A 26,319-nucleotide genomic window follows, 5' to 3' on the forward strand; every position below is an offset into this window, starting at 1 on the left:
TATATATATCTTGTGGTATTTATCTCTATCTTTTCTGGAAATCATTGTTCACTTTAACTATATCACTATGGCCTTTTTGAACTATTCATGATTGCAGCTAACAATTATATCAATCCAGTCTATATTCTAATAACAACCTAACTATTTCTGTATGTCCAATTGCACTAGCAAACTTTACAGTTGACTAAGCAGCAGTCTATTATAATCTGCTCCAATGTCTAACAACATCTTTACTATTTCTGTATGTCCTAAATCAGAAGCAATCATTACAGGTGACCGACCATCATTGTCACATGTATTATAATCTGCTCCTATGTCTAACAACATCTTTACTATTTCTGTATGTCCATATCTACAAGCAATTAATGCAGGTGACCAACCATCATTGTTTCATTTATTATAATCTGCTCCTTTGTCTAACAACATCTTTACTATTTCTGTATGTCCCTCACTACAAGCAATTAATGCAGGTGACCAACCATCATTGTTACATTTATTATAATCTGCTCCTTTGTCTAACAACATCTTTACTATTTCTGTATGTCCCTCACTACAAGCACTCATTAAAGGTGACCAACCATCATTGTTACATGTATTATAATCTGCTCCTATGTCTAACAACATCCTTACTATTTCTGTATTTCCATATCTACAAGCAATCATTACAGGTGACCAACTATCTTTGTCACATGTATTATAATCTGCTCCTTTGACTAACAACATCCGTACTATTTCTGTATGTCCCTCACTACAAGCACTCATTACAGATGACCGACCATCATTGTCACATGTATTATAATCTGCTCCTATGTCTAACAACATCCTTACTATTTCTGTATGTCCCTCACTACAAGCACTCATTACAGGTGACCAACCATCTTTGTCACATGTATTATAATCTGCTCCTATGTCTAACAACATCTTTTCTATTTCTGTATGTCCATATCTACAAGCAATCATTACAGGTGACCGACCATCATTGTCACATGTATAATAATCTGCTCCTTTGTCTAACAACATCCTTACTATTTCTGTATGTCCCTCACTACAAGCACTCATTACAGGTGACCAACCATCATTGTCACATGTATGATAATCTGCTCCTTTGTCTAACAACATCCTTACTATTTCTGTATGTCTATGTCTACAAGCACTCATTACAGGTGACCAACCAATATTGTTATAAGTATTATAATCTGCTCCTTTTTCTAACAACATCCTTACTATTTGTGTATGTATATGTCTACAAGCACTCATTACAGGTGACCAACCATCATTGATACATTTATTATAATCTGCTCCAATGTCTAACAACATCTTTACTATTTCTGTATGTCCATATCTACAAGCACACATTACAGGTGACCACCCATCATTGTTACATTTTTTGTAATCTTCTCCAATGTCTAACAACATCTTTACTATTTCTGTATGTCCCTCACTACAAGCACTCATTAAAGGTGACCGACCATCATTGTTACATGTATTATAATCTGCTCCTATGTCTAACAACATCTTTACTATTTCTGTATGTCCATATCTACAAGCACACATTACAGGTGACCAACCATCATTGTTACATTTTTTATAATCTGCTCCAATGTATACCAACATCTTTACTATTTCTGTATGTCCCTCACTACAAGCACTCATTAAAGGTGACCAATCATCATTATTACATTTATTATAATCTGCTCCTTTGTCTAACAACATTTTTACTATTTCTGTATGTCCCTCACTACAAGCACTCATTACAGGTGACCAACCATCATTGTTACATTTATTATAATCTGCTCCAATGTCTAACAATATCTTTACTATTTCTGTATGTCTATATCTACAAGCAAATATTACAGGTGACCAACCATTATTGTCACATTTATTATAATCTGCTCCTATGTCTAACAACATCCTTACTATTTCTGTATGTCCCTGACTACAAGCACTCATTACAGGTGACCAACCATCATTGTTATATTTATTATAATCTGCTCCTTTGTCTAACAACATCTTTACTATTTCAGTATGTCCCTCACTACAAGCCCACATTACAGGTGACCAACCATCATTGTTACATTTATTATAGATTGCTCCAATGTCTAACAACATCTTTACTATTTCTGTATGTCTATATCTACAAGCAAATGTTACAGGTGACCAACCATCATTGTTACATTTATTATAATCTGCTCCTTTGTCTAACAACATCTTTACTATTTCTGTATGTCCCTCACTACAAGCCCACATTACAGGTGACCAACTATCATTGTCACATATATTATAATCTGCTCCTATGTCTAATAATATCCTTACTATTTCTGCCCAACTTTTTTGAGCAGCTATATATAATGGTGATGTATCATCATTCCTGCACTGATTAACATCAACACCATTATTAATACACCAATTAATCATAGGAATGTCACCATCAAAACATAACAGAAACAGAGCAGTATCATTGTTTCTTACATCACAGGTGAGTGCTAGTTGTTTCTGGTAAGATACATCCAGTTTATTCAATACACATAGAAATCTCTGTCTGAATTAAGGAATGTTCATATTTATGTTACAAAACACATCATTTACTTTGCCTTTTGACCAGTCATTAATCATTCTTTCCATATAAATGTCATGATACTTAGGAGGTACAATTGTTATAAACTGATCAACATTGTTTTGATTATCTAACAAAAATCTTTCCATGATCAAACAACTATGTGCATTCTTTATCAAGCAGCCGATTATTTTCTGTCCAAAGTAGTACACCAGAAAGTCGAATATTTTATCATGTATAGTTTTGTAATTATTTTGTTCCTTTTTTAGAAATGTATGTGTAAGTGAGTTTAATTCATCCTGTAAAGTAAGCCGTGGTGTCCCTCTATCCAGTTTACATGCCTCACACGTGTTCTCAATAATATATCTTGTTTCTTTGTTCATATCCTCTGTTAATATCTCTTCATTCAAATTGTTGTTAAATATGACACATAGAGCCAAAGCACAGTATTTACTAGAAAATCCTTTTTTCTGTAGTTTGTCAATCTCTGCTTCATAAACTGTAAATGGGCTCTGGAAAAAATCTTTGATATTAAGTGCAGGATTTTCATGATACAATTTACATAAAAGAGGGAAACAATCATATAAATCATAATAATCTATAATCTCAGGAGCTTTAGTTTTCAGATATAACCCAGCTATTGACTCCTTTTCAGCTTTTGTCAAGCACATGTTATCTGATAAAATGTTGCAAACACGTGATTTGAAAACTGATAAAGATTCAAATTTGTCATCCTGATACACCTGTAATCGACATGCTGCTATAATCTTAGCATGTGTATTCCAAAGGATATGTTTTACTCGCTCCATGACTGGTTCCCAAACTTTTATGTCAGTCTGGTTTAAAGAATAGTTTCCGCATAAATCATCAATAACAAACAATGTTTTCTGGTTTGGATTATAAAACTTAACAATGTCACCTGGAGCGATAACTGGTAGCACATCGTACCCTTCGTTTGTCATTTGTAAAGACACATGTCGGAGTATTGCCGTCTTACCAACACCAGAACTAGCAGTAATAGTTACACAACTGTTCTCCTTTATACATTTTAGTACATGTTTTGTAGCTTCTGTTGTTATAAACATCTGGTCATTATCCTTCCACTCCACAAGAAGCTGACTGTTTTGTGCTGAAATAGAAATAAAATAATTACTTTCCTTATTCAGATTAATCTTCAATTCATATGTTTTTTGGAGATTAAAGCAATTTATTCACTGTAAATACTTAAACAATGTTATGTGCAAATTCTCCTAGCTTAAGGGGGCTCCTGGGAATAAATCATTTTTTTTCTAATATAGGATTTCGCTATATTTTTATATAAATGAACTTTATCATATACTTAAAAGAAAAATTTCGCTATATTTTTTTATAAATGAACTTAATCATATACTTAAAAGACAAATGAAATAAAAAAATGGGGTCACCGTTCCTTTAACTCACAATCTCCCGCTGGAAGAGGCATACATTTTTGTTAATGTCCTTTTTTCTGTTGAGCTAATAGGAGAAATAGAGGTTATATCAAAACAAAAAAATAACCTAATTACAGAAATCGCTTAAATTTTTACAATTATTTAGTTTATGTCCAGCTTATTTGAAAACAATAATAAAAAACATGGGTCACCGATGAGTTAAAAAAAAAAGATATTTCAAATCTAATGCCAAAAAATGGCATTTTGCACCAAAGGGAGATAATTTGGAGCTTTTTCAATATAAACATTTTAAAAGTCATCGTTTTTTTTTTTTGGTTGATTTTTGTACCATATAATAAAGTAAGTGTAATAAATAAAATTTGTAATGAAAAAATAAAGGTTTAATTAGCTGCTGACATTTTTGTACCCAAGAGCCACCTTAATTTCCAAATTGTGTTGGGTTTTTTATGTTGTATGTTTGATGTATCATTAACATATATCCACTTCTGTTGTTTATTTTGTTGAGTTTATAATTAAAGGCAACAGTAGTATACCGCTGTTCAAAACTCATAAATCCATGGACAAAAAACAAAATCGGGATAACAAACTAAAACCGAGGGAAACGCATTAAATATAAGAGGAGAACAACGACATAACACTAAAATGTAACACATATAGACAAAATCCCACGAGAATAACAAATATAACATATATATATAAAACATCAAAACCAAATACATGTAACAGTTTCTGTTTAATTAATGAGTTTTAAATGTCCTCTTGGTATCTTTCGCCTCTTATTTTCCGAACTTAAACAAGGCTTTTTATGATGACAATGGTAAACATTGCTGAGATGTCTTGTCTGATAATTATGGAATTTGTGTTAAAAGTCATTACGACAAAAGTTTAATACAAGTTTAATATAAATCTTTACTTTATCAATGAGCCATATAAAGAGATAAACATGAGTGAGAAATTCATATAAAATCTAAACAAAGATTATGCAATACACATTTTCAAAAGAAATGAATTTTTGATACCAGAAATCAATCTAACATAATGTAACATTTTTTATTAATAATAATTATAACCCCAAAAACATGTTTACCCTTGCAACATGAGGAGTGCCACATGTGGAACAGGATCTGCCATCCCTTCAAGACCACCTACTCTCACCCCTCAATTTTGTGGGGTTCATGCTGCTTGTTGGCTGTTTTTTTTTTTGGGCCATGGTGATGTGAATTTTTATTATAATTATGAGTTTCAAAGTCCTTCCTTTTTTTTTACTGATTCTTTAAACCAAATACAGCTCATAAAGTGGTTATCTAGCCTTGTCCCTTGTTTTTTGTGATAATATATAAAGTGTATGACCTTGACCTTTCAGACACTCATTTGAAAATTATTTGCATCACATTTCCTTTGAATAAAGATATTATTTAAGGTTAATAATTTGTCATTGTAGTTAAATCCTTGAATGTCTTCTTTACCAGTGTTATAATGATGATTAAATACATAAATAAACATATATTGCTATCCAGCAGGAACATATATATTGATATACCGTTTACAGTATTCAGTTATGAAAGTTTATGGCCCAACATCCTGTCAAAAATTATATTCTGATAAGGCAATGCTTGGCTCAGAGGCAATTTAATTTAAACATACGTATTTATAGTGGATTGAGAAACAAGTTTTGCAACTTCTATTAATCCATTTCAACTTTGCGGGTGCGAGTGCTGCCTTGTAGCGGCATTAGCCTGCTCTTTTTCGAAATCTACATGGGTGTCTTTAACGTTCAAGAGATATAACTCTCTCTTACACGGGTCAGCCATTTATCGTCCCCTTCCGACGGACTTTCATCGTTTCGTCAAGACCATACTGGCAAATGGTCAATGCATAGCTCAGACTGCTTATGGTGTTTTCACATTTATCCGAAGGATGTTCATTAGTATTTTCTGTTTGTGAAAACACGGTTTATATATTAGTGGAAATTGGGATCTGAACTATCCTTCAGTACTAGAAACTATTGACCATGTTAACACAGAGATATGTCTCATGTTTTGTTACTTTGATGGTGAAAATGAAATTGTCGAAATTAAAAGATACCCTAGTAGATTTCGAAAAAGAGCAGGTAAATGCCGCTACAGGGCAGCACATGTACCCGCAACTTGGAAAGGGATTAATATAAGTTGCAATAACTTGTCTCCCATTCAACTATAAATAAATATGTTTAAACTAAATAAAGCTAAACTGGCAATATTTAACCATGTAAACTATGCAATCTTTCAAGGTCAATGAACCATGACTGAAGGTACAAGTTCAATAGAAATGAGATTTGTCATTCTAATATCATTTACCTATCACTAAGGAAGTAACCATTTAACTTCAAGGTGGGGGTTATTTGTTTTTTTTTTATGATACATGTAGATGTTCAATGTCAGATAAAAGCGCTTTTCTTTTGTTTTTAGATTTTTTTACACTACTAGTCAAATCTTTTCTCTTAAAATTATTAAAAGCAGGATAAGGCAATGATAAAATTTGGATTGAGAACTTTTTTTTTGTCATTTGCTTTGCCATGTTGCCCGTAATATTTTTTAAGTTATGTCATTGGCATTCATGCCACATCTTCTTTTTATATAGCGATTTATAAAACAGGATTTACTACTTTTTGAAGACTATACAGTTTGGGATGTACTCTTTAATGAAGACTTTACAGTGACCTGTTGCACACATTTTTTTCTATAAGACCTTGGTGGATATCTGATTCATTAACAATCACACCTCAGTCCTTATGTTCATATTGATTTGCAAGGGATTCAACTATAGTTTTTACCATCTGATGAGTAGAGTTAAACAGTATTTAAAAAACGGATTTGGTTCTAGAAAGTAAATTCTTTCTTCCTAAAGTAATTAAACAGACGTCATGTTCGAGTTATTTTAGGTTTTTAGTAAATATAAGCTAATTTTAAGTACATTTTGGCAAAATTAGCACACAGCATTTAACACAAGCATTGACTTGCATATTTTCCCCTTGAAAATATCAAGCAAAACACATTTATTACTGATGACAGCTGTCTGGAAATTTTTACTCAGTACTGTCTCAAGGGTGTTTGTCGCTCACCTGACACTACTTTTTTGACATCATATAAAAAAAGATAAAAGTCACAAAAGATACTTTAATAAAGATTAAGGCCAATTTAGTTTAATATTAGCCATATAATTTATTAATAAATCCTGGTGGCCATCTTGAAAAGTAAATAAAGGCAACAGTAGTATACCGCTGTTCAAAATTCATAAATCGATTGAGAAAAAACAAATTTGGGTTTCAAACTAAAACTGTGGGAACCACATTAAATATAAGAGAACTACGACACAACATTAAGATATAATACACACAGAAACGAACTATAATGTAGCAATGGCCATTTTCCTGACTGGGTACAGGACGTTTTAAGAAAAAAAATAAATGGGTTGAACCTGGTTTTGTGGCTTGCCAAACCTCTCACTTTTAAGGCAATGTTAAATATAACATGAAAATGTCAACATTACACGATAGGACTACAATACAAATAAATGGGAGAATATATATAGGACAGTGAAACATACGAACAATAGCCAACAAAAGGTGTTAGGTTTGAAATTTAATACGTCAGACGCGCGTTTCGTCCACAGAAGACTAACCTTTGACGCTCTGATGAAAAAGGCTCGAAAGCACAAAAAAATGTACAAAGTTAAGGAGGATTGAGGACCAACAGTTCCAAAATATTGTGCCAAATACGGTTAGGGTTGTCTGCCTGGGATAAGAACATGGCGTTGTCAGTTTGTTTTAGATTTATGAGTTTGACTGTCCCTTTGGTATCTTTCGCCCCTCTTCTATATCATTTAGAATAATTCATACTTTTTCAAACAGTAAATTTTTATAAAATGACTATATAATAGATATAAATGATAAAACCGGTGACTAACTACAATATAAAAACGAATAGATGAATAATCTAAACCAGCATATAAAAATTCACAACCGCGTTAGCCAAATAAATAAACGCACAAATGTAAGTGATGTCACATTTGAATTTCTAAAAATTTTCCCAACAAATAGGATAGTATTAGGATAGAATTCTTCTTCTTCTTCCAGGTAAGGAACCGAATTCAAATTTTGAATGTATGAGGTCCCGCGAAAACTAACGCAATGTCGGACAACACAGAAAGTTTTCTCTTGGCTATTTACGGGATAAAACGTTCTCTATATAAAACTATGTACAGGATGTTACTGTCTAAATTTTAGCAGAGCATTCCGTCAGGGCAGCTCTGAATCCATCAACTGTGTCAGCTGATGCTGCTGATGTTGGCAGTTGGTTCCAGTCTCTAATGGTCCTTGGAAAAAAATGATTGTCCGAAGGCGTCTGTTGTGGCCCTTTTTCGGAAGAAGCGGTTTTTACCTCTGGTCCGGCTATCGTTTGGCGTTAGATATTGGTGCCTATCTATGTCTATCAGATCATGTTGGATTTTGAACAGCATACATAGCCTATTTTGTTTCCTGCGGTCTTCAAGGCTCTCCCATTTTAAAGATGTTACCATTTTTGTTACACAGCCAGGTGTGCGGTCTGTGTAGTTGTTGTTAACAAATCTAGCTCCTCTTTTCTGTACCTGTTCGATTGCTTTTATTTTAGCCTGTTTCGTAGGGTCCCATACTGTGCAAGCATACTCAACTGAAGGTCTTACTATTGTTGAATATACTGCTTATTTGACCGGTTTAGTGCAATCTTTTAGGTTACGTCGTATGAAGCCTAGTGTTTTGTTTCCTTTCCCCACTATGTTGTCGATGTGTCTGTCCCAGGTAAGATTATTGCTGATAGTAACTCCCAGGTATTTACTAGCTTCAACGGTGTCCAGTGTGTGTCCGTGTAATTTGTAATTAGTTGGTATTACAGGACGGTTCTTGGGTTGTATTCTAATTACAATGCAATTTTTTGCATTGAAGCTCATTTGCCACTTATGATATCTACCTGGCTGTTACTTTTTAATTTCGATGCAAAAACATGAATGGTGATGATGAGTTGGGATTCGAAAAATCGTCGTTTGCGGAATCCATGCTGTGCATTTGTGTTCTAGGACTTTGCATGTAATTGAGGTTAGTGATACAGGCCTGTAGTTTGATGCCAAGTGTCTTTCATCCTTTTTGAAGAGTGGGACTACTTTTGCCTCTTTCCAATCTTGAGGGACTTCTCCGGTGTTGAGGGATGCTTGGTACAGTTTTGTAAGAATTGGAGCAAGTTGGTCTGCTGCTGTCTTTAGTATACAGGATGGTATAGCATCTGGTCCAGTAGCCTTATGTGGTTTCAGGTTCTTCAATAATTTATGAACTCCTTTTACATTGATTTGTATGTCAGCCATGGTGAATTCATTTAGAATAATTCATACTGACGTAAATCAGCAACAAAGTAGCAAAACTGTATAAGCACCTCATAAGGAACACTTATGACATGTTTAGTTTATGTTAAGTCCCCCGCTGGCTGCCATCTTGGGTGATGGATCGGCTACAAAGTAACAACACATGGTTAGCACCTTATACGGAACATTCATGTCATGTTTGGTTCCATTCGATTCGCTGGTTCTCTAAAAGAAGACATGTGTATGTATTTCCCTTAGGATCCTCTGTTAAAATTAGTCCCTCGCTGGCGACCATCATGGATAATGGATCGGCGACACAGTAACAACTCTTGGTTAGCACCTCATAAGGAACAGTCATGCCATGATTGGTTTTATTCTATTCAGTTGTTCTCTAGAAGAAGTTGTAAAAAATTAACGACGACCACCTAGGACAACGACGGCCAACGACGCCAAGTAATGAGAATAGCTCACTTGGCCCTTTGGGCCAGGTGAACTAAAAATCAGAAATTCGAAGCTTGAAATATATTTGATTTTAGATGCAATTTGGCAAAAAATGAACCTTCTACATTTTTTTTTACTACTTAAGTATTCCATATTTACCCCTTATATTCCAAGGTACTGTATCTTCTTGCAATGTTTGTAACTTTTTCACTTTTACTGTCAAAGCTTTCTTTGATCTCTTCAAGCCCTTCACTGACTTGTTCAAGCTATCCACTGACGTTTTTAATTCCATTATTTCACCATTTGAACGTTTAATGTCCAGCATTATTTCCTGATTTGTCTGGTCTAGTATCTTAACCTTCAGCTCATCACACTCCTGTTTCATTTGTTGTCCACATAATCGGCTGATAGCCTGAAAATTAACAAAGAACAAGGAGTCTTCATACAAAAAAACCAAGTTGGATTGTGATTAAAAATATCTAAATCTTAAAATGTAAATAAACAGTAAGAATCAGCATATTAATGAAATATAAGAAGATGTGATATAAGTGCCAATAAGACAGCTCTCAATCCAAGTCACAATTTGTAAAAGTAAACTATTATAGGTAAAAGTACGGTCTTCAACACGGAGCCATAACCCCCTTATTCAATCCCAACCTTTCTTTAGATGTGTTAATCTTTGTAGTACATTTTCATAGAGATCCATATGATTATTCACAATTGATTGTCCTGAAACTTAACAAAAATACCAGTTTTTTGCCCTCTTTTTGTACCTCTAACTTTTGAACATGTACGACAATAACCCCAAAATCAATCGCAACTTTATTTTGGTATGGAGCTTTGTTATATAATTACATAGAAATCTGTACACTTATACTCGAGCAAATTGTCTGGAAACCAAATGTCTCCAGACAATGACAACAGCAACAACGTCATACAATAATTCCAATGCAAAACTATTGCAGTTACATAAAAAGAGACTTGCGATAATTGCTGTTATAATAAAAAAAAAAACAACACAGGAATGGTTCAATATTATAGTTTACATTGTTGGTTTATTAAGTCAAATCAGTTGGACGAAATGGCATCTTAAACTATGAAATTTAAACTGACATAAGTCAATGGTACACGAGGACGCACACGAGAATAAGCTAGATTTGTTTTAGATCGTTTAGATGTTTTCTAATTAAAGAGATAAACAGGTTGAAGAGAAACAACCTTCTACAAAACTGTTTTGTAATAGATATAGTTTAATGTTTTCATAGAAAAATAAATTCCTAGCAGTTTTGTAAAACATATTCAGAATTGAATGAAATTCTTAGTTTCGGATTTGCAAATACATGTACACAGCATTCAAAAACTAAAGAGATAATAAAAATACTGATATCAAGTCAGAAATGTGACAGTTGTTTTCCATTCGTTTGATGTTTTCGAGCTTTTGATTTTGTCATTTGTCCGGAAATTTCTGTTTTGAATTTTCCTTGGACTTCAGTATTAGTGTCATTTAAACATGTAGTAATTTCGAAGGTGAGGAATATCATCTTCATAGACTGCAACATGGTCCATGCCAATGATTGATATTTCCTAGTCATATATAAATGTATACCTTTCAATTTCAGGCTTATTGGTAAAATTATTCTTACTGTATACATTTTATCTATGGTAAATAAAGGCAACAGTAGTATACCGCTGTTCGAAATTCATAAATCGATAGAGAAAAAAAATCTGGGTTACAAACTATTCTGAAGGAAACGTATCTAATATAAGAGAACTACGATACAACAGAAACACAACACCGAAATTTGACACACACAGAAACGAACTATAATGTAACAATGGCCAATTTCCAGACTTGGTACAGGGCATTTTATGACAAAATAGTCGGTTGACCCTGGTTTTGTGGCATGTTAAACCTCCCGCTTTAATGCCAATATTAAATATAACATTAAAATAACAACACAACATAACATGACTACAATACAAAAATTGGAACATATTGAACAAAGAAACAATCGAATAATTGCTAACAAAATGCACCAGATTTAAAATTTAATACGACTGGAGTGCGTTTCGTCCACACAAGACTTACTAGTGACGCCCATATACAAAGGTTCGAAAGCCAAAACAAGTACAAACTAGGGGACTATAATAGTTTTATAATTTTATTTACAATGAACTTACATTAGATACATTGTCCCATGCGGTTGTAAATGTAGTACTGTCTACCTTCCCTTCATCCAGGTGAGCTAAGAAATTCCTGTAATATTTTATCCTGGCTAAGTCTGAAGAAGGTGTGGTATCATTATCAGATGGTAACCTGTCAAATCCACCATGAGGAGGACTGAGGTTGGTAAGGTTTCTGAGTAACGTTATTATTAGAGTTACGTCAAATGTTTTAGAATCAGGTAAATCTAGAAATAAAATATATAAGATCATTAAGTCATTGAAGATTTAGGACAAATGAATAACCTTTGTAGTTCCAAAGAAAAAGATGGAAGGTCTCAGATACTTGATCACCTCTATTAATAACCTTTATGTATCTTGACCATGTTGATGTAAAACGGAATATCAAAGATACTTGATGACTTCTATAAAAAAAAACTACTTTATAAACACTTTGGATAAGATTTAAGATCACAGAAATTTGAAAATTTGATATATTTTATAAAAAAATTTCATATCACATATGATAGCGGATTTGTTTTAACTACAGCACTGTCACCATTGAATTGTGCCACACGTTTAGCTATATCTGCGTACCCTTCCGGAGCACCAGATATCACCCCTAGATTTTGATGGTGTTCGTGTTGCTCATGCAGTCTTTAGTATCTACGTTGTGCTTTGTATAATAGTGTTTGTCTATTTGTCCTTTTCTTTTATTATACATGGCGTTGTCAGTTTATTGTCGTCTGATACTATCAGATTATTACATGGCATTTTTCATATCGCCTGTATTATAAGCCCTAGGTTCAATATCAGCCCACGAGCCGAATGGCTCGAGGGCTGATATTGACCGAGGGCTGATAATACATGCGATATGAAAAATGACATGTTATGATCTTTTTATCATATACTTCAACAATAGAGAAAAATAACAGATTTATATATTGAATACAGATCCTTGCATGTGGTTCCCAAATAGAAGTTCAAAGAGTGAACGTTCACGAACGTCGGACCCCAAATTTAGTACATTCGATATGAAATCTTTCTATCATATGCATCAAAAGAGAAGAAAAACATTTTAATATGGACGAATCGACAAAAAAATTAATTTAACAATCTACATAATGAACACTGTTTGGAAAAGTTAAATTTTATAAAAGTTGCTTTCTAAATTATGTTTGAAACTTTTGAAAATGCATTTATTTTGGGTTTTTTACACAATATACTTTCCACTATCCAAATAATTGTTTTGTACACTACTTTGTGATGTTTTTCACTGAAAACTTAGCATTGAGGTGTATTTTCCGGAATTTGCCGAGTATCACCGGAATGCCATGCGATAACGTTACGGAAAGGTATGTGATAACGTTCGAAGCATGTGATAAACTTTTCATATCAGCCCGCTAAGCACCAATTCGAAAAATATGAAATTTACGTTAATTTTATGCTATTATCATACAGTAACATTCATATGTTATTTAGTCTAAGTATATGATAAATTTTGATATCCCTTTATTATCTTTCTCTCTCTTCTCTTCTCTATGCTTAGGGCGATATGAATTATCACAGATATTCAATAATTCCTACAAATAACCTTTACGGGATTTTTCCTGTGTAATTTTTTTTTCGCCACCACTTCCGCCAAAACAATATTTTTCGGCCACTCTAAATTTGTTTTTGTCAACCCATTTTAACATATTTTTCATTTTCCTTTACTTATTTATAACAAAAACTTGAAATTGCAGCAATGCTGTCTCAATTATTAAGATCCAACATTTCTGTTTTATTTAGAAAGTCCATGTAAAAACCAGACAAAAGGTGATATACCAAGGTAGTGGGAATTTTATAAATTTTTCAGAGAATGTTCCTTAGATAACCAAAAAGAAAAAAAAATCAAACAAAAAAGCTGGAAAGCAACGGTTGCTAGGGAATTCCGCTTATTGATATTTGCCTAACAACAGTAACAAATTGCTCAAAATTTCTTCTGAAAATGCTCCAATTTAAAGAAAAGAATTATAAATCTTGCAGAAGAAGCAATTATTAGATATATATTTTTTTACAGACGGTATACTTCCCTTAATTAAATTTGAACATCAAATTTGGATTTGTGTAAACATAATCATATATAACTAGGTCGTTTGAGGTAACACTTTAAAGGAATTTTGATAAAAGGTAACAATACCTAAATTTTTCATTTTTTAGATTAAAATTTGAAAAAAAGCCAGACCTGTACATCTGAAACACCTATATATCACGAATAATCAACCTTATCACAGAAATTTTTCATTAATTTTTTTTTGGGATTTTAAAAGGTCAAAGGTTAAAATAAAAAATGTCCAAAAAACATAAAAATCACACTGAAAGCAGGGTTTTTTTTCCTAAAATTGTTTCAATTTATGGTAGATAAATGCATACATGGTTGCATAATATCAGGACCCTAATGTTCTTACTTTTCTTAATATTATGACCTTGACCTTTTACCTGAAGGTCATTTTTTTTTTTGACTTTTTAGAGTTTTGAAAGCCTTTTTGACAGATTTGTTTACAACTTTTCAACTATTCTCAATATCATGTGTGTTATAATAAATTATTTTTGTGAACATGGCTTGCAGCTATATATCACCTTCACCTTTGACTTAAAGGTCAAATTATTTTGTTTTTTTAATATGACACTCTTCCAGCAGAAATATCTTGATTTTGTGCAGGTTTTTGATATTTGCAATCTAACGACTTTCTTATAACTTGTTTTGCACCTCTGCCAACATGACCTTACACAAAAGACTGCACACAAAAGAACATAAATGGAGAATCCCCCCATATAACGTTATAAACTGGCATAACTGATGACCAATTAAGCTGGCACAACCAAAAGTCAAACATGATCTGTGATTTATGGTAATATTATAAAGCAATGTGTATAAGTTTCATAACAATTGGTTGAGGAAAACTAAGAAGATAACAGTTACCAACTTTTTGATGTACAGACTTATGTTAATATAGATCAACATGGTTAAATTTAATGCCTTGTCACCTAGCGGTACCTATATGGTTGATTTATATGTCTGTGGGAGTTTGTCCCAGCCATCAAACAATATATTCTAAAAATATTTTTTTCTGTCACCTTTGAGAAACCTTGTTTCTACTGTTATATCTACACAACACACAGCAGATTAATTCCAATATAACCTTTATTTGGAACACCTTATATTCAGCAAAACAGGTATTGATGACTGTGAATTTTAATTAAAAAGTAAAACATAATAGCAGTCATCCAGTTTCAAAACATTTATTTGTGATAAAATAACTACAAATAGATTTTCCACACAGGGCCTATGTACGACTCATTTGGATTAGTTACATATATAAACACAATTTATATACTGCTTATTTAACCCTAATAATTTACCTTTGTTTTATTAAAACAGAATGCAATTTACATCGTGAGTAAGACGACCATTTTCCCTTCCTGAAACCAGCTTTTTTTAATCTAGTCACTTGATATATGCCTATTGGCATACATTTTAGGTTTTTTAATTCAAATTTAAAACTTACTTGCTTTAAATAACACAGATAATAAGAAAAAATACACACTATACTTGGATTTGGATTGTGGTTTGACACAGATGAATGTGTAACTTCTATTAATAATAAAAGGAATACACATACATTTACATATTGCTATATTAAACTGAAAGTACAGTTAAAATAAAAAATGATTAGAGTTATCTCCCCTTGCATATTTTAAGGAAGTATATGGAAACAAAATAAAGTAACTACATCTATATCAAGTAAGTTAATTATCTCCCTTTAAATATTTCAGATCACAAATATCTTCCTTTATGCACATTCTATGGCCATGTACTTCAACTGTGTAAAGTTTCATTAATATTGCTACAGTCATTTAGGAGGAGTTGTGCTTACAAGACCTAATGCCACATATTGTGATATTTAAACTTAATAATTTCAATTATCTCCCTTGAAAAAAACATCTGATAAGAAATATCCTCCTTCCTCATGTCTAAAGATGTATACAACATCTGTGTAAAGCTTCATCAACATTGATTAATCCATTTAGAAGAAGGTGTGCTTACAAGACTTGTTGCCATTTATTGCTATATTTAACAAAGTCAATTCAATTATCTCCCTTGAAATAATTTCGACGAGAAATATTTTCCTTCATGAACATCCTCAGGTTGTGTACTACAATCGTATCAAGTTTTATCAATATTGGTCCATCCATTAGGAAGATGTTGTGCATGTATACGAGACTTATCAGATGTATACACCCCCCCCCCCAAAAAAAAAAAACGAATTCTGAACAAGAGTGGACACACTGAAATGTCTCGCCTGTTCTAGTGTTCATAATATAATTTATGTTGAAAGTATAAAAAAGCATTGTATACCACAAGCATTAATTAACTGTACTTGAGATGAAGGCGACACAAAAATCACATCATGAGGAAGATGTGTACTAAGTTTCAAATTGATGTGCCTCTAACTTCATCAAAAACCACCTTGACCAAAAACTTAAACTTGATGTGGGATGGAAAATCAAACAAATACACTATTGTAGATAAAAAAATGTTTCATTATAGACTTGTTTTACTTAAAAGCAGGTGTATTTTTTTAAATAAACAAGTTACTATTTTTAAAAGGCAGAGTGCCCATATTCATTGTATTTGGCTTGTCTTTTATTCATGAATTTCTTCTGTGAATTAGGTTAGAGTTTTTTTAAATATAAAAAAAGAAGGTAAATAGTTTTGCTCCATGGATCAGTATTTCAGAAAAAAACCATTAAACTTTGATTTATCATAGCATGTTATCTAACCAAAAGTGATTAACAGCAAAAATATGGCACAAGCAAATTAGGGGCCTAAACTACATGATTAAAAAAGTTTTTCACAATAATTGTTCAACAGCATCAGCCTTGTTTAAAGCAAGAATAACAGCATCAAGATCTTGGTCAATATCTGCAATTGGTGTTTTACATCTCTGCATAACAGCCAATCTGGAGAAAAAGGATGCAATCTGTCCAAGTTCTAAATATTCTTTAGGGGTGAACCTTTTGTTTCCATTTTTATCCCTTGCCACTCTCATGTTCCTGACAACAGTTGAAGGATTAGCTTTAATTCCACTTCTTTCACCTTCTTCAAAAATGTTGCTCAAGTAAGATTTTACATTGTCTGAAAATCTTACAACCTTTCTTTCCTTCTTTAAGGCCCATCCCATTATTTGTTCATTGGAGCCTTGCTTTAACCCAGTCTCACATCTGAATTTGATTGTGTCTTCAGTTAGGTTAAAGCACGACTCCTTCCATCTCAATTTAATATCATTAAAGGTGCTTCCTTTATGATCTTGGTGTTCATGGTTGCCTAGCAGACAATGGTTGTTCATGTCACTGTACGATTCAAAATACAGTATACAGCCAATTTCTGGACAACTGATGTTAAATGACTCTGAATCTGTCTGTTTTGGCATAGTTGGTTTTTTTATAATACCATCAGGTTGTGTAGGAATTGTAAAGTTTGCATGGACATCAACATTCAATTCTACATCATTTAAAGTACTATTTATAGAAATCTTCTTCCCATTTCCAATTTCAAATGCCTTCCAGGCTGTTATTGTGTCATCGTTGTTGAATCTGACATTTGAAATCTTTGTAATTGCCTTAATAGGACAGGTGATCTTCTATCTTAACGAGAGAATTAGGATCTACAGCTACATATGCTGCTTGGCAGGATGTTACTCCACCATGTTTGTCAATGGCCATTTTCATATCTGAGGCAGTTAAAACATCACTACCAGATGCAGCTGATCTTCTGATTTTCCCTCTCATATGGGCAATCTTTGCGTCACAATATGATTTACCATTTTGTGGCTCACTATAGTCATACCGTGCAATTGTTATGCCTAAAAAAATAAAAATATACATGTACATTAATTCAACTTAATGACACCAGAGTTGAATTGTGTTGACAAGCCTTCAACATAACAGAGAACTTCCACACAAATTTTCAAAGCATAAATATCTCCATATTATGTGTTTATAGTATAGTATGCAGTAGATGATAGTTCAAATTTTGAGACACTTGTATGTAAACAAATAACACTTTTAAAGTCATCAATGAACTAGCTATATATATATTACGGTTATTTCTGGCAATTTGTATATTTCCCTTTGATCCAACTGGCTTATATTTTCAAATATCAATGTACTGACTGTATCACTAAAAATATAGGCAATGCATTGTGTGACATAATAATTTGTGTTACCTGCGATTTCTGTCCCAAAAAGCAAGACTTATGGATATAGTGATCTGGCAGCATATTAGTAATAGGTTAACTTTATTTTGTATGTGCGTACCTTGCAAGGTTCTCATACATGCACAGATAGACAATGGTTATTCTTATAGTGTATAATAGATTACCAATGAAATTATAAATGGTATTTATACCCTGGGATTTTAAAGTAAATTATATACTTTAAAACCCAGCTTTTTAAAGTAGATGATTATAGTGTTGTGGAGTTTGTCTATCTGAATTTAAGTGCAAAATGACATTATTTCTCTTACCAGTTGTTTCAGTGATCTTAGGTATAGCCAACCAAAGACTGCCACAATGGTAGCATCCTGCATTATCACTTCTCAAGTATACTGTGTTGATTCTGGGAAGCTGAATTTTTATTGTTCTTAAAGTGTGCTCTAACACGGAAGCTACTGCAACCCAATCTTGTTTAACTGCATCCATTGTATGTGTATATGTTCTTTGCTGCAAGTAAAATAAAAGGAATCTAAAAAAATATTTTACTAAAAAGATAATTCTATAAAGAGGCTCCTAAGAGCTTGTAATCTTTCACCGATAGTATTGAATAAAAACTGCCAGTTTATAGCAATATTTTTAAATTTTACTAGGCAACACACATACATATTTTGTGTGAGACAAACAAAGGTGCTTTAATATATCATTTATCTGATATTTTTGACAAATTTAAGCAATAGTTATTGGTGGTGACCATTTTTAATAGGTACTGGGGTCATCAACCTTAAATGTGGTAGTTTATTACATGCATGTATTCATAGGTTTCTCAAAATTTTGTCGAAATTGGCCCCTTCAATAATCTTGATTTTTTTTTTAAACACACAGTTTGTTTATCTCCTCTAAATTGTTTTACATTGGCCATATTGGGACCCTTTTCAGCTTACTTTGCTGAGGTGGCTAAGACTCTATTAAAGGCTATAGTAGCCTATAATTGCTTACATTAACAACAATTGGTCTCGGATGGAGAATTGTCTATAATTGGCAATCACACCACAAAGGAAAAAAAATGAAATAAAACATAGGTGAGGTCTATGAAGTTCAACTGACTAGTATATGCATTTTGAATAAGGAAATTACCATTAAATTCTGATTTTCATCTTTAAAAATACACACTGAAACATGCCAGTTAACTCCTTTTTGGCCAAACCAATCACTCTGTTTCTCACGAAATGCTAAAGGAAGGAATTTCATAGCCCAGTCCATGATTATGAGACATTCTCCATCTTTCAATTCCTCTAATAGTAGGATCCTTGCTAGATCTTGGTTGACACCTCTTACAATATGACTCTTCCATTCAAGAATCTTAGCCTCAGCTACATCTATACTGGCCAGCAGATCATTTCTAACTTCATCTGGTATGTCTGCAAAATAAATAATGTCAACTAGATATAGTATGCCTTTAGTAAAATAGATATGGGCCTGATTAAGACCTCCTCTGGGTGCAGGATTTCTTGCATGTTGAAGACCCATTGGTTGTCTTGAGTTGTTTTGTATGTTTTGGTTGGGTTGTTGTCTCTTTGAAAAAAAATTAAAAAATTCAATTCCTTGCTTTTTATTAACTTTTTCTTTGTTTTCAAGAAAGTGTATTTTCTAAATCAAAGAAAACTTAAAAATCATGATTATAATCGTACTATGTTTTATTATTTGATGACACTAGCAATAATGAAAAACACTAGTATTATTGTTCTCTTTTTATATTGAACAGTAATGTGCACCTAATGCATAAACTGAGAAAAGTTTATCTATTCAAATCAAATTACAAAATAAACAGTGATTTAAATTTGTTAAGGTTGCAATAAATACCTAATTCAGAAAGACGTCTTTTGATGGTGGAGACTGCTTGTGGAAGTAAATTACATCTCTCACATACCATGTCATGCTGATGGTCGACACAGTGCTGTTGTAGATGTTGGTCTGTTGGATCACTCAAAGAATAATTGATACAGTGATCTGGACATTTATCACATTTCCTGAGGTGTGCTTTAAAGTCTGTCTTCAAGTAAATTTTACTGGCATTTAAACTGTCCTTGCAGTCACGCAACTCTACTTGCACTTCCTCATCAACAACATAGTTACCCATTTCCTTGACTGTTGTTAACAATGTCTCATATGATGCACCACCATCAGCGGCACAATTGTCGAGGCCTTTCAGGTTTGTTCGTCTTGAAGATGGACATGCATTTAGAATTTTGAATAAAGTGGATCTTGATAAAGGCAGGAATTCAGTTTCTGTACAAAATTTTGTATACACGTTTATAAGAGTGGCATGACATGCAGTTCTCACTACTTCAGGTATTGTTACTGTATTTCCATTGTCCAACTTCATTTCCTTTACACCAAAGGATGAGACCTAGAAATCAAAAAAGGTTTAAGCTATTATTAGATAATTCAAGAACCTTAAAGAGAAAACTCGCATTACCATGCCCAAATAATTGTCACTAGTCAAACAAATCTTATCAGATTCAATAGTTGAAAGACTCATAACTCATACAAAAAGTTAGTTGATCAAAATCTGTGTGTGTATACAAATCTTAACAAAAAGTCCTAATCATCTATAAAGTTTCATGATATTCTGTTTTATGGTTTCAGAGAAGTTTCACTGACCAACAGTTGCAGTTGCAGCTGAATATTATGAGCCCATTTTCTCATAGAAAAAAAACATTTAAATATCTAAAGTATCTTAATCAAAGTTTGATTAACAAAATCATAGTGTAAGAGCACTATTTTCACAAAATTATACCCCTGCATCTTGCAAAGTTCATGTTATTGTATTGGAAACCCCAAAAATCAATTTAAACAAAAACAAAAAAGGAGGTGCACAATGGCATTATATCATAAAGAATCTGAGAAAGTTTCATTTCTTTCAGATAAGTGGTTAATAAGGAGTTGCAGATACAAAGTATCTGGGACGAATGGACAGACGAATGAACGGACGAACAAACAGATTGATGGACTTCCCTATCACTATATACCCCCGCTTTTTAGGGTATATTTAAACACAAATGGACACATACCTGTGTGGATAATATCTGGCATTCTAAGAGTTGCATAGAACTCACTAAAATGATATCCCAACTACCCATAAACTTCAATAAACTAAATTAGTTTCAATTATCTCTCTTGAAATATTTTTGACCAGGTTTTTTTCCCTTTATGCACATTCTCGGATTATGTACTGCAAGTGTGTAAAGTTTCATCAATATTGATCCAGCTGTTAATAAGAAGTTGCACTTACGAGACCTGTTACTACATATTGCAATATTAAACTCAATAGTTCAATTATCTCCCTTGAAATAATTGGACCAAGACTAATTTCCCTCATGCATATTCTCAGGTTGTGTACGGTAAGAATATTCAGTTTCATCAATATCAATATTTTTTTACCTGGTGAAATGATGGACTGAAGAAAAAATCTAAGGCATGGTCTAACTTGTCTTTATCCATCCTATGTCGAAAGACTGGGAGCTGTTTAGGTATTATAGCACCTGAATAAAAGCAAATATTTTTATAAATCACTAGTGGAAAGACTTAAGACATTTTATTTTCATAACATTTTAGTTTGCATATTACTGTTTCCTTACATTCCATAAGGCAAAGAAACAAATCTGGTAGTTAACACATTCAAAACAATTTATTCTGCTAAAAGGTATTCATATGCTTACTTAGCACATTTTGCAATTTCTTTTTTTTTTTATGATAATAACATTTGTATCAATGAATCAATAAACAAAGAATGATGATAATAATCAAAAGGAGTAAGTACTTGGACTAAATATGATTAAAATCATTCTCTGAATGTGACTTTGACCTAAATGATATGACCTTTGGGGGTCAAATTCTGGAATAAAACAATGCAGTAATACCTAGAAACAATTGTTATTATAGTTTTCTTACTGTGACCTTAACTCTCAACATCTGACCTTTGGTCAAGATCAAGATACAGTTTTTGAGTTATGGGAAAAAGCTGTGTCTGACTGAAATTAACTTAGCTGTTTTTGTTTTTAACTGTGACCATAATCTTTAAGAAATGCTCTATAATAGAGTAAGTAAATCTTTTTGTGCAAAAAATATTATTCTATTTTTTATTAATGAATTGAAAATCTCAATAATTTTTCAACTTCAAGTTATGGTAAATATATAATATGTGGATATTAAAATTACCATGGCCATTAGTTTTAGCATGTTTCCTGGCATCATTTATTGCATACACTGTCAGCCCAGGTATAAGCTGTTGAAGATCTTTCTTAGTATGTGACAAGGCAATCAATGACAAAAGTTGCTGTTTTGTGTTTCTGTCTGTACTCTCCTGATGAATCTTTACAATGATCTCTTGAAGTTCAGATGAGTTGGCAGATTCTGGGTCTTTATCTTGAATCATCTTAAAAAGTGCCTGACTTTGACCTGGAGCTATACCTGAAGAGAAACCAATTCAGTTAGTGATTTTTATGTTATGAATATTATTATACAATTATGACCCTCAGCATGCTCAGGCAAAGTAAATATTCCAAATGTTTAACCCTTCAAAGTTTTTTTACTGAGGGCACAGTAAAAAAGAAATGACTGTATAACGACCTATAGTTTTTAATTTCTGTGTCATATTGTCTCTTGTGAAGAGTTGTGTCATTGGCAATTACACCACATCTTCTTTTTTATATTTTAAGGTTACAATTTTGGATATTCACCACTTATTAGGGGCACAATTATACAGAACAACAGTTTCCTTATTAATTTTTTATGTACATCTGGCAATTGGATTGTATCTTTTGAATTATTTTACACTGGTCATTCTGGGTCCTTTTATATTTTACCTTGCAATGTGAGTCAATGCTCCAGGTTGAAGGCCAATACTGTGATCTATAATTGATCATATATGACATTTGGTATTGGATGGCAATATATCTCATTGGTAATTTTACCACATATTCTTATTTTTAAATTTATAGATTAATTTAATAGTCTACAGTTTTCAAACCATAGTACTGTTAATGGCTTGCCATTTTTGCTAAAATGGTCATTTACTAAGGGAGATAACTCATTCTCAAAAGTTTTTTGAACAGTGAATGACTGTAAATTGTTATTGTCCTTCCTTGCAATTGCATTTAAAAGAAAATTTAATAAGTTATATCATGTCATGTGTTTATGTATAATTTGTTTATAATATATAAGTAAAATATAATATATGAGAATGGCTGTCATATCAAGTTAAAAAGGGACATAACTCTATATTATTTTTATCAGTGAGAGTCAGCTTCATAATAATTTATTTAATAAAAATAAATGAGCTTACCATTAAGGACAGTGTCAATGGCTGAAACTACTTTACGTTTCACAGTTCTTTTCGTGGAAGGTTTTAGGCTACTTATATCACTTCTCACTTGAAATTTGACAGGACTTGAATGGCCTCTACTTATGATGTCAATTCCTTTATTTAGGTCAGATAAAGATGTTTCCATATTTTCCTGACTCCAAGAAGAAATTTGTGACAAACTTTGTGACTGTGAGTCTAGGAACTGAAAGTTAATAAAAGAATGTTCAAGTTTTAATCTATACACATTTAGAAAGTATTAATCAATTCATATATTGTCATCACCATCTGTTCATTTTAAGGAGTAGCAGAACTGGTGCCACTAGTGGAGCAGTAACTGCTTACTCTTCATGAGCATTCTAGCCCACTACAGTTTTTGGGTGGGTTTGTTTTGCTCATTTTCAGCTTTTATTGTTTGTTCCTGTTTTAAATTATTTTAAAGTATTTTTCCATTCTATATTAAAATTCTTAACATAACTAAACAGAAGACTTGATCCCACTAACATGTTTAACCCTGCCACATTATATATGTATGTGCCTGTCCCAAGTCAGGAACCTGTAATTCAGTGGTTGTTGTTTGTTGCTGTGTTATATATTTATTTTTTGTTCATTTATTATAGGATTAAACGCCTTTTTAAAGGAATTTTTTGGTGTATAAAGGGGACCAATTCACTTACTAATAAAGTCCGAAGGACTTTATGATATGTTTGTGAGTGACTTGGTCCAGTTTATACACCAATAAATTCCTTTTTAAAGCCATTTAATCCTTAAAATTCTTTAACAACACGGATAAGTGAAAATAAGTATTTTTTTAACGTCGAGCCTGACAGTGTTATTTTAGCCGCCATTGGTTACAAAAAAAGTAGTTCTGTCAATGTCGTCTATCGAAAAAATAAACAACTTCAAGAGTGACGACCGGAAGTCTTCTCGACCAATCATATGAACGTATTCCCTAATATGCAAATAATATCAGAATTATTTGTACATTAATTTGGCCGTTAGTTTTCTCGTTTGAATTGTTTTACATTTGTCATTTTGAACTAGCTACCAGTAAGTGTGAGTACTCTCACATCTGTACTAATGGTCTTTTTGTTGTTGGGATGTATAAGTGCCAAGCTATGTTCACTCTGTTTTTGTTAGATGTATTTCTATTTGTATATATCTGATGAGTTAAGCCTTTTCAACTGATTTTTATAGTTCAATCCTATGTTGTTCTGTTACACCACTGTCCAAGTTTAGGGGAGGATGGGATCCCGCTAGCATGTTTACCAACCCCCCCCTTCCCCATCCTACCCCAAATTATGTATGTATGTGCCTGTCCCAAGTCAGGAGCCTGTAATTCAGTGGTTGTTGTTTGTTGGTGTGTTACATATTTGTTTTTTGTTCATTTATTTGTACATAATTAGGCTGTTAGTTTTCTTGTTTGAATTGTTAACATTTGTCATTTTGGGGCCTTTTATAGCTGACGTATGTCGTATGGGCTTTGCTGATTGGTGACCTATAGTTGTTATTTCCTGTATCATTTGGTCTTTTCCGAAGAGTTATCTCATTGGCAATTACACCACATCTTCTTTTTTATTTCAGCTAAACATACCGATTCATCATCAGATAGGGACTCAGCTGTCTTGCATGTGTGCGTTTCAATACTCGTGTCTTCCAGTTTTATTCTCTTTCTGTTTTGAATAGTCTAAAACATATAAAAATATCAATCTGATATTATGAGTTAAAATAATGTAACCAATATTACAGCAATAATAACTAAAAAGCTGTTGCACATGTTTTTTGTGTTCAATACCCAATGTGTTGGTGTTGTTAATTTTTTAAATGCAAAAATAAAAACTCTTCTCAATTTTGTCTACCATGTCCACAGTTAAATTTTTCATTTCCTACTTATATAATTGCTAACTTCAGATAATGCCAGTATGTGCATGAAAGAAAACATTTATTTCAGGTATCATTATAACTCACAAACATGTACATGTCACATAATAATTTTTACAAACAAACTTCTGTTGATTCTAACAACTAAAGGAAACAAGTTGGCAGGAAACTTCTCAAATCAAACCAAATATTTACAGAACAGCTGGATCCATTATTCTTAATATGAAAAACTGTTTCCTAATGTTGCAAAACATTTATGGACGTCATACAATATGTTTCAACAATCTATTTGTTTCTAAATATAACTTAGGAAGATAAGCAAACTAAATAAGAGTCAGATCAATTTCGGAAAAAAAATGTCTTAATTTCGGAAAAGATTACGGAACATAAATTATAAATAGTTAGTTATACTACTTACATTTACAGTTTTACTTTGTTCAGGGTCAAACTCTTCTTTAGCAGATGATGCACTAGTTGAAACCTGTTCAAAGCCTCCAAATGGTTGTTCTTTGTGCTATAAGATTAAAACATAAAACAGTGTTTATGCAAATACTGTTTGTAAATAGGTACTACAAACAAATTTCTGATATATAAATATATCACTGTAAATTCAGAAGTTATTGTTTTGGATTTATTATTGTGATTTCATTATTTTACACCAAAATGAGAGAAAAGAAATCATGCTCTATTATTCATATATAAAAATCCAATATGTGAGTTTAAATTATTCTGATTACAACTGTATCATATTTCTCGCACTAATAAACATTGCAAGTATTTCCACACTTACAGAAGTTACAGTACTTTGTTCATTCAATAAATTAAACTCTGAACACTAAAAAAAGCAATGCATAGGTG

The 26,319-nt window shown here is 32.5% G+C and overlaps 4 protein-coding genes across 4 annotated transcripts in view; all 4 read right to left on the bottom strand.

Moving 5' to 3' along the window:
• LOC143046395 (uncharacterized) lies at window positions 1–2,530 on the bottom strand. The gene has a single exon (XM_076219538.1). It carries the CDS (start codon window positions 2,413–2,415, stop codon window positions 391–393), a length of 2,025 nt encoding a protein of 674 aa, XP_076075653.1. The 5' UTR covers window positions 2,416–2,530; the 3' UTR covers window positions 1–390.
• Window positions 1–26,319, bottom strand: part of LOC143046394 (uncharacterized) — a 162,662-nt gene that overhangs the window by 76,920 nt on the left and 59,423 nt on the right. The window lies entirely within an intron of this gene.
• Window positions 2,530–26,319, bottom strand: part of LOC143046396 (uncharacterized) — a 26,600-nt gene continuing 2,810 nt past the window's right edge. Inside the window, exons 2-4 of the mRNA XM_076219540.1 lie at window positions 11,977–12,206; window positions 9,955–10,207; window positions 2,530–3,683 (exon numbers count right to left, since the gene is read on the bottom strand). Of these exons, the coding sequence (XP_076075655.1) occupies window positions 2,545–3,683; window positions 9,955–10,207; window positions 11,977–12,206 (1,622 nt within the window). The 3' untranslated portion in view covers window positions 2,530–2,544. The remainder of the gene's footprint in view (window positions 3,684–9,954; window positions 10,208–11,976; window positions 12,207–26,319) is intronic.
• Window positions 17,626–26,319, bottom strand: part of LOC143046451 (uncharacterized) — a 10,529-nt gene continuing 1,835 nt past the window's right edge. Inside the window, exons 3-11 of the mRNA XM_076219612.1 lie at window positions 25,880–25,975; window positions 25,175–25,267; window positions 23,563–23,785; window positions 22,437–22,688; window positions 21,660–21,760; window positions 20,079–20,625; window positions 19,353–19,636; window positions 18,530–18,725; window positions 17,626–17,867 (exon numbers count right to left, since the gene is read on the bottom strand). Of these exons, the coding sequence (XP_076075727.1) occupies window positions 17,626–17,867; window positions 18,530–18,725; window positions 19,353–19,636; window positions 20,079–20,625; window positions 21,660–21,760; window positions 22,437–22,688; window positions 23,563–23,785; window positions 25,175–25,267; window positions 25,880–25,975 (2,034 nt within the window). The remainder of the gene's footprint in view (window positions 17,868–18,529; window positions 18,726–19,352; window positions 19,637–20,078; window positions 20,626–21,659; window positions 21,761–22,436; window positions 22,689–23,562; window positions 23,786–25,174; window positions 25,268–25,879; window positions 25,976–26,319) is intronic.

Source organism: Mytilus galloprovincialis, chromosome 9 (genome assembly GCF_965363235.1).
Source record: "Mytilus galloprovincialis chromosome 9, xbMytGall1.hap1.1, whole genome shotgun sequence".
NCBI lineage: Eukaryota > Metazoa > Mollusca > Bivalvia > Mytilida > Mytilidae > Mytilus > Mytilus galloprovincialis.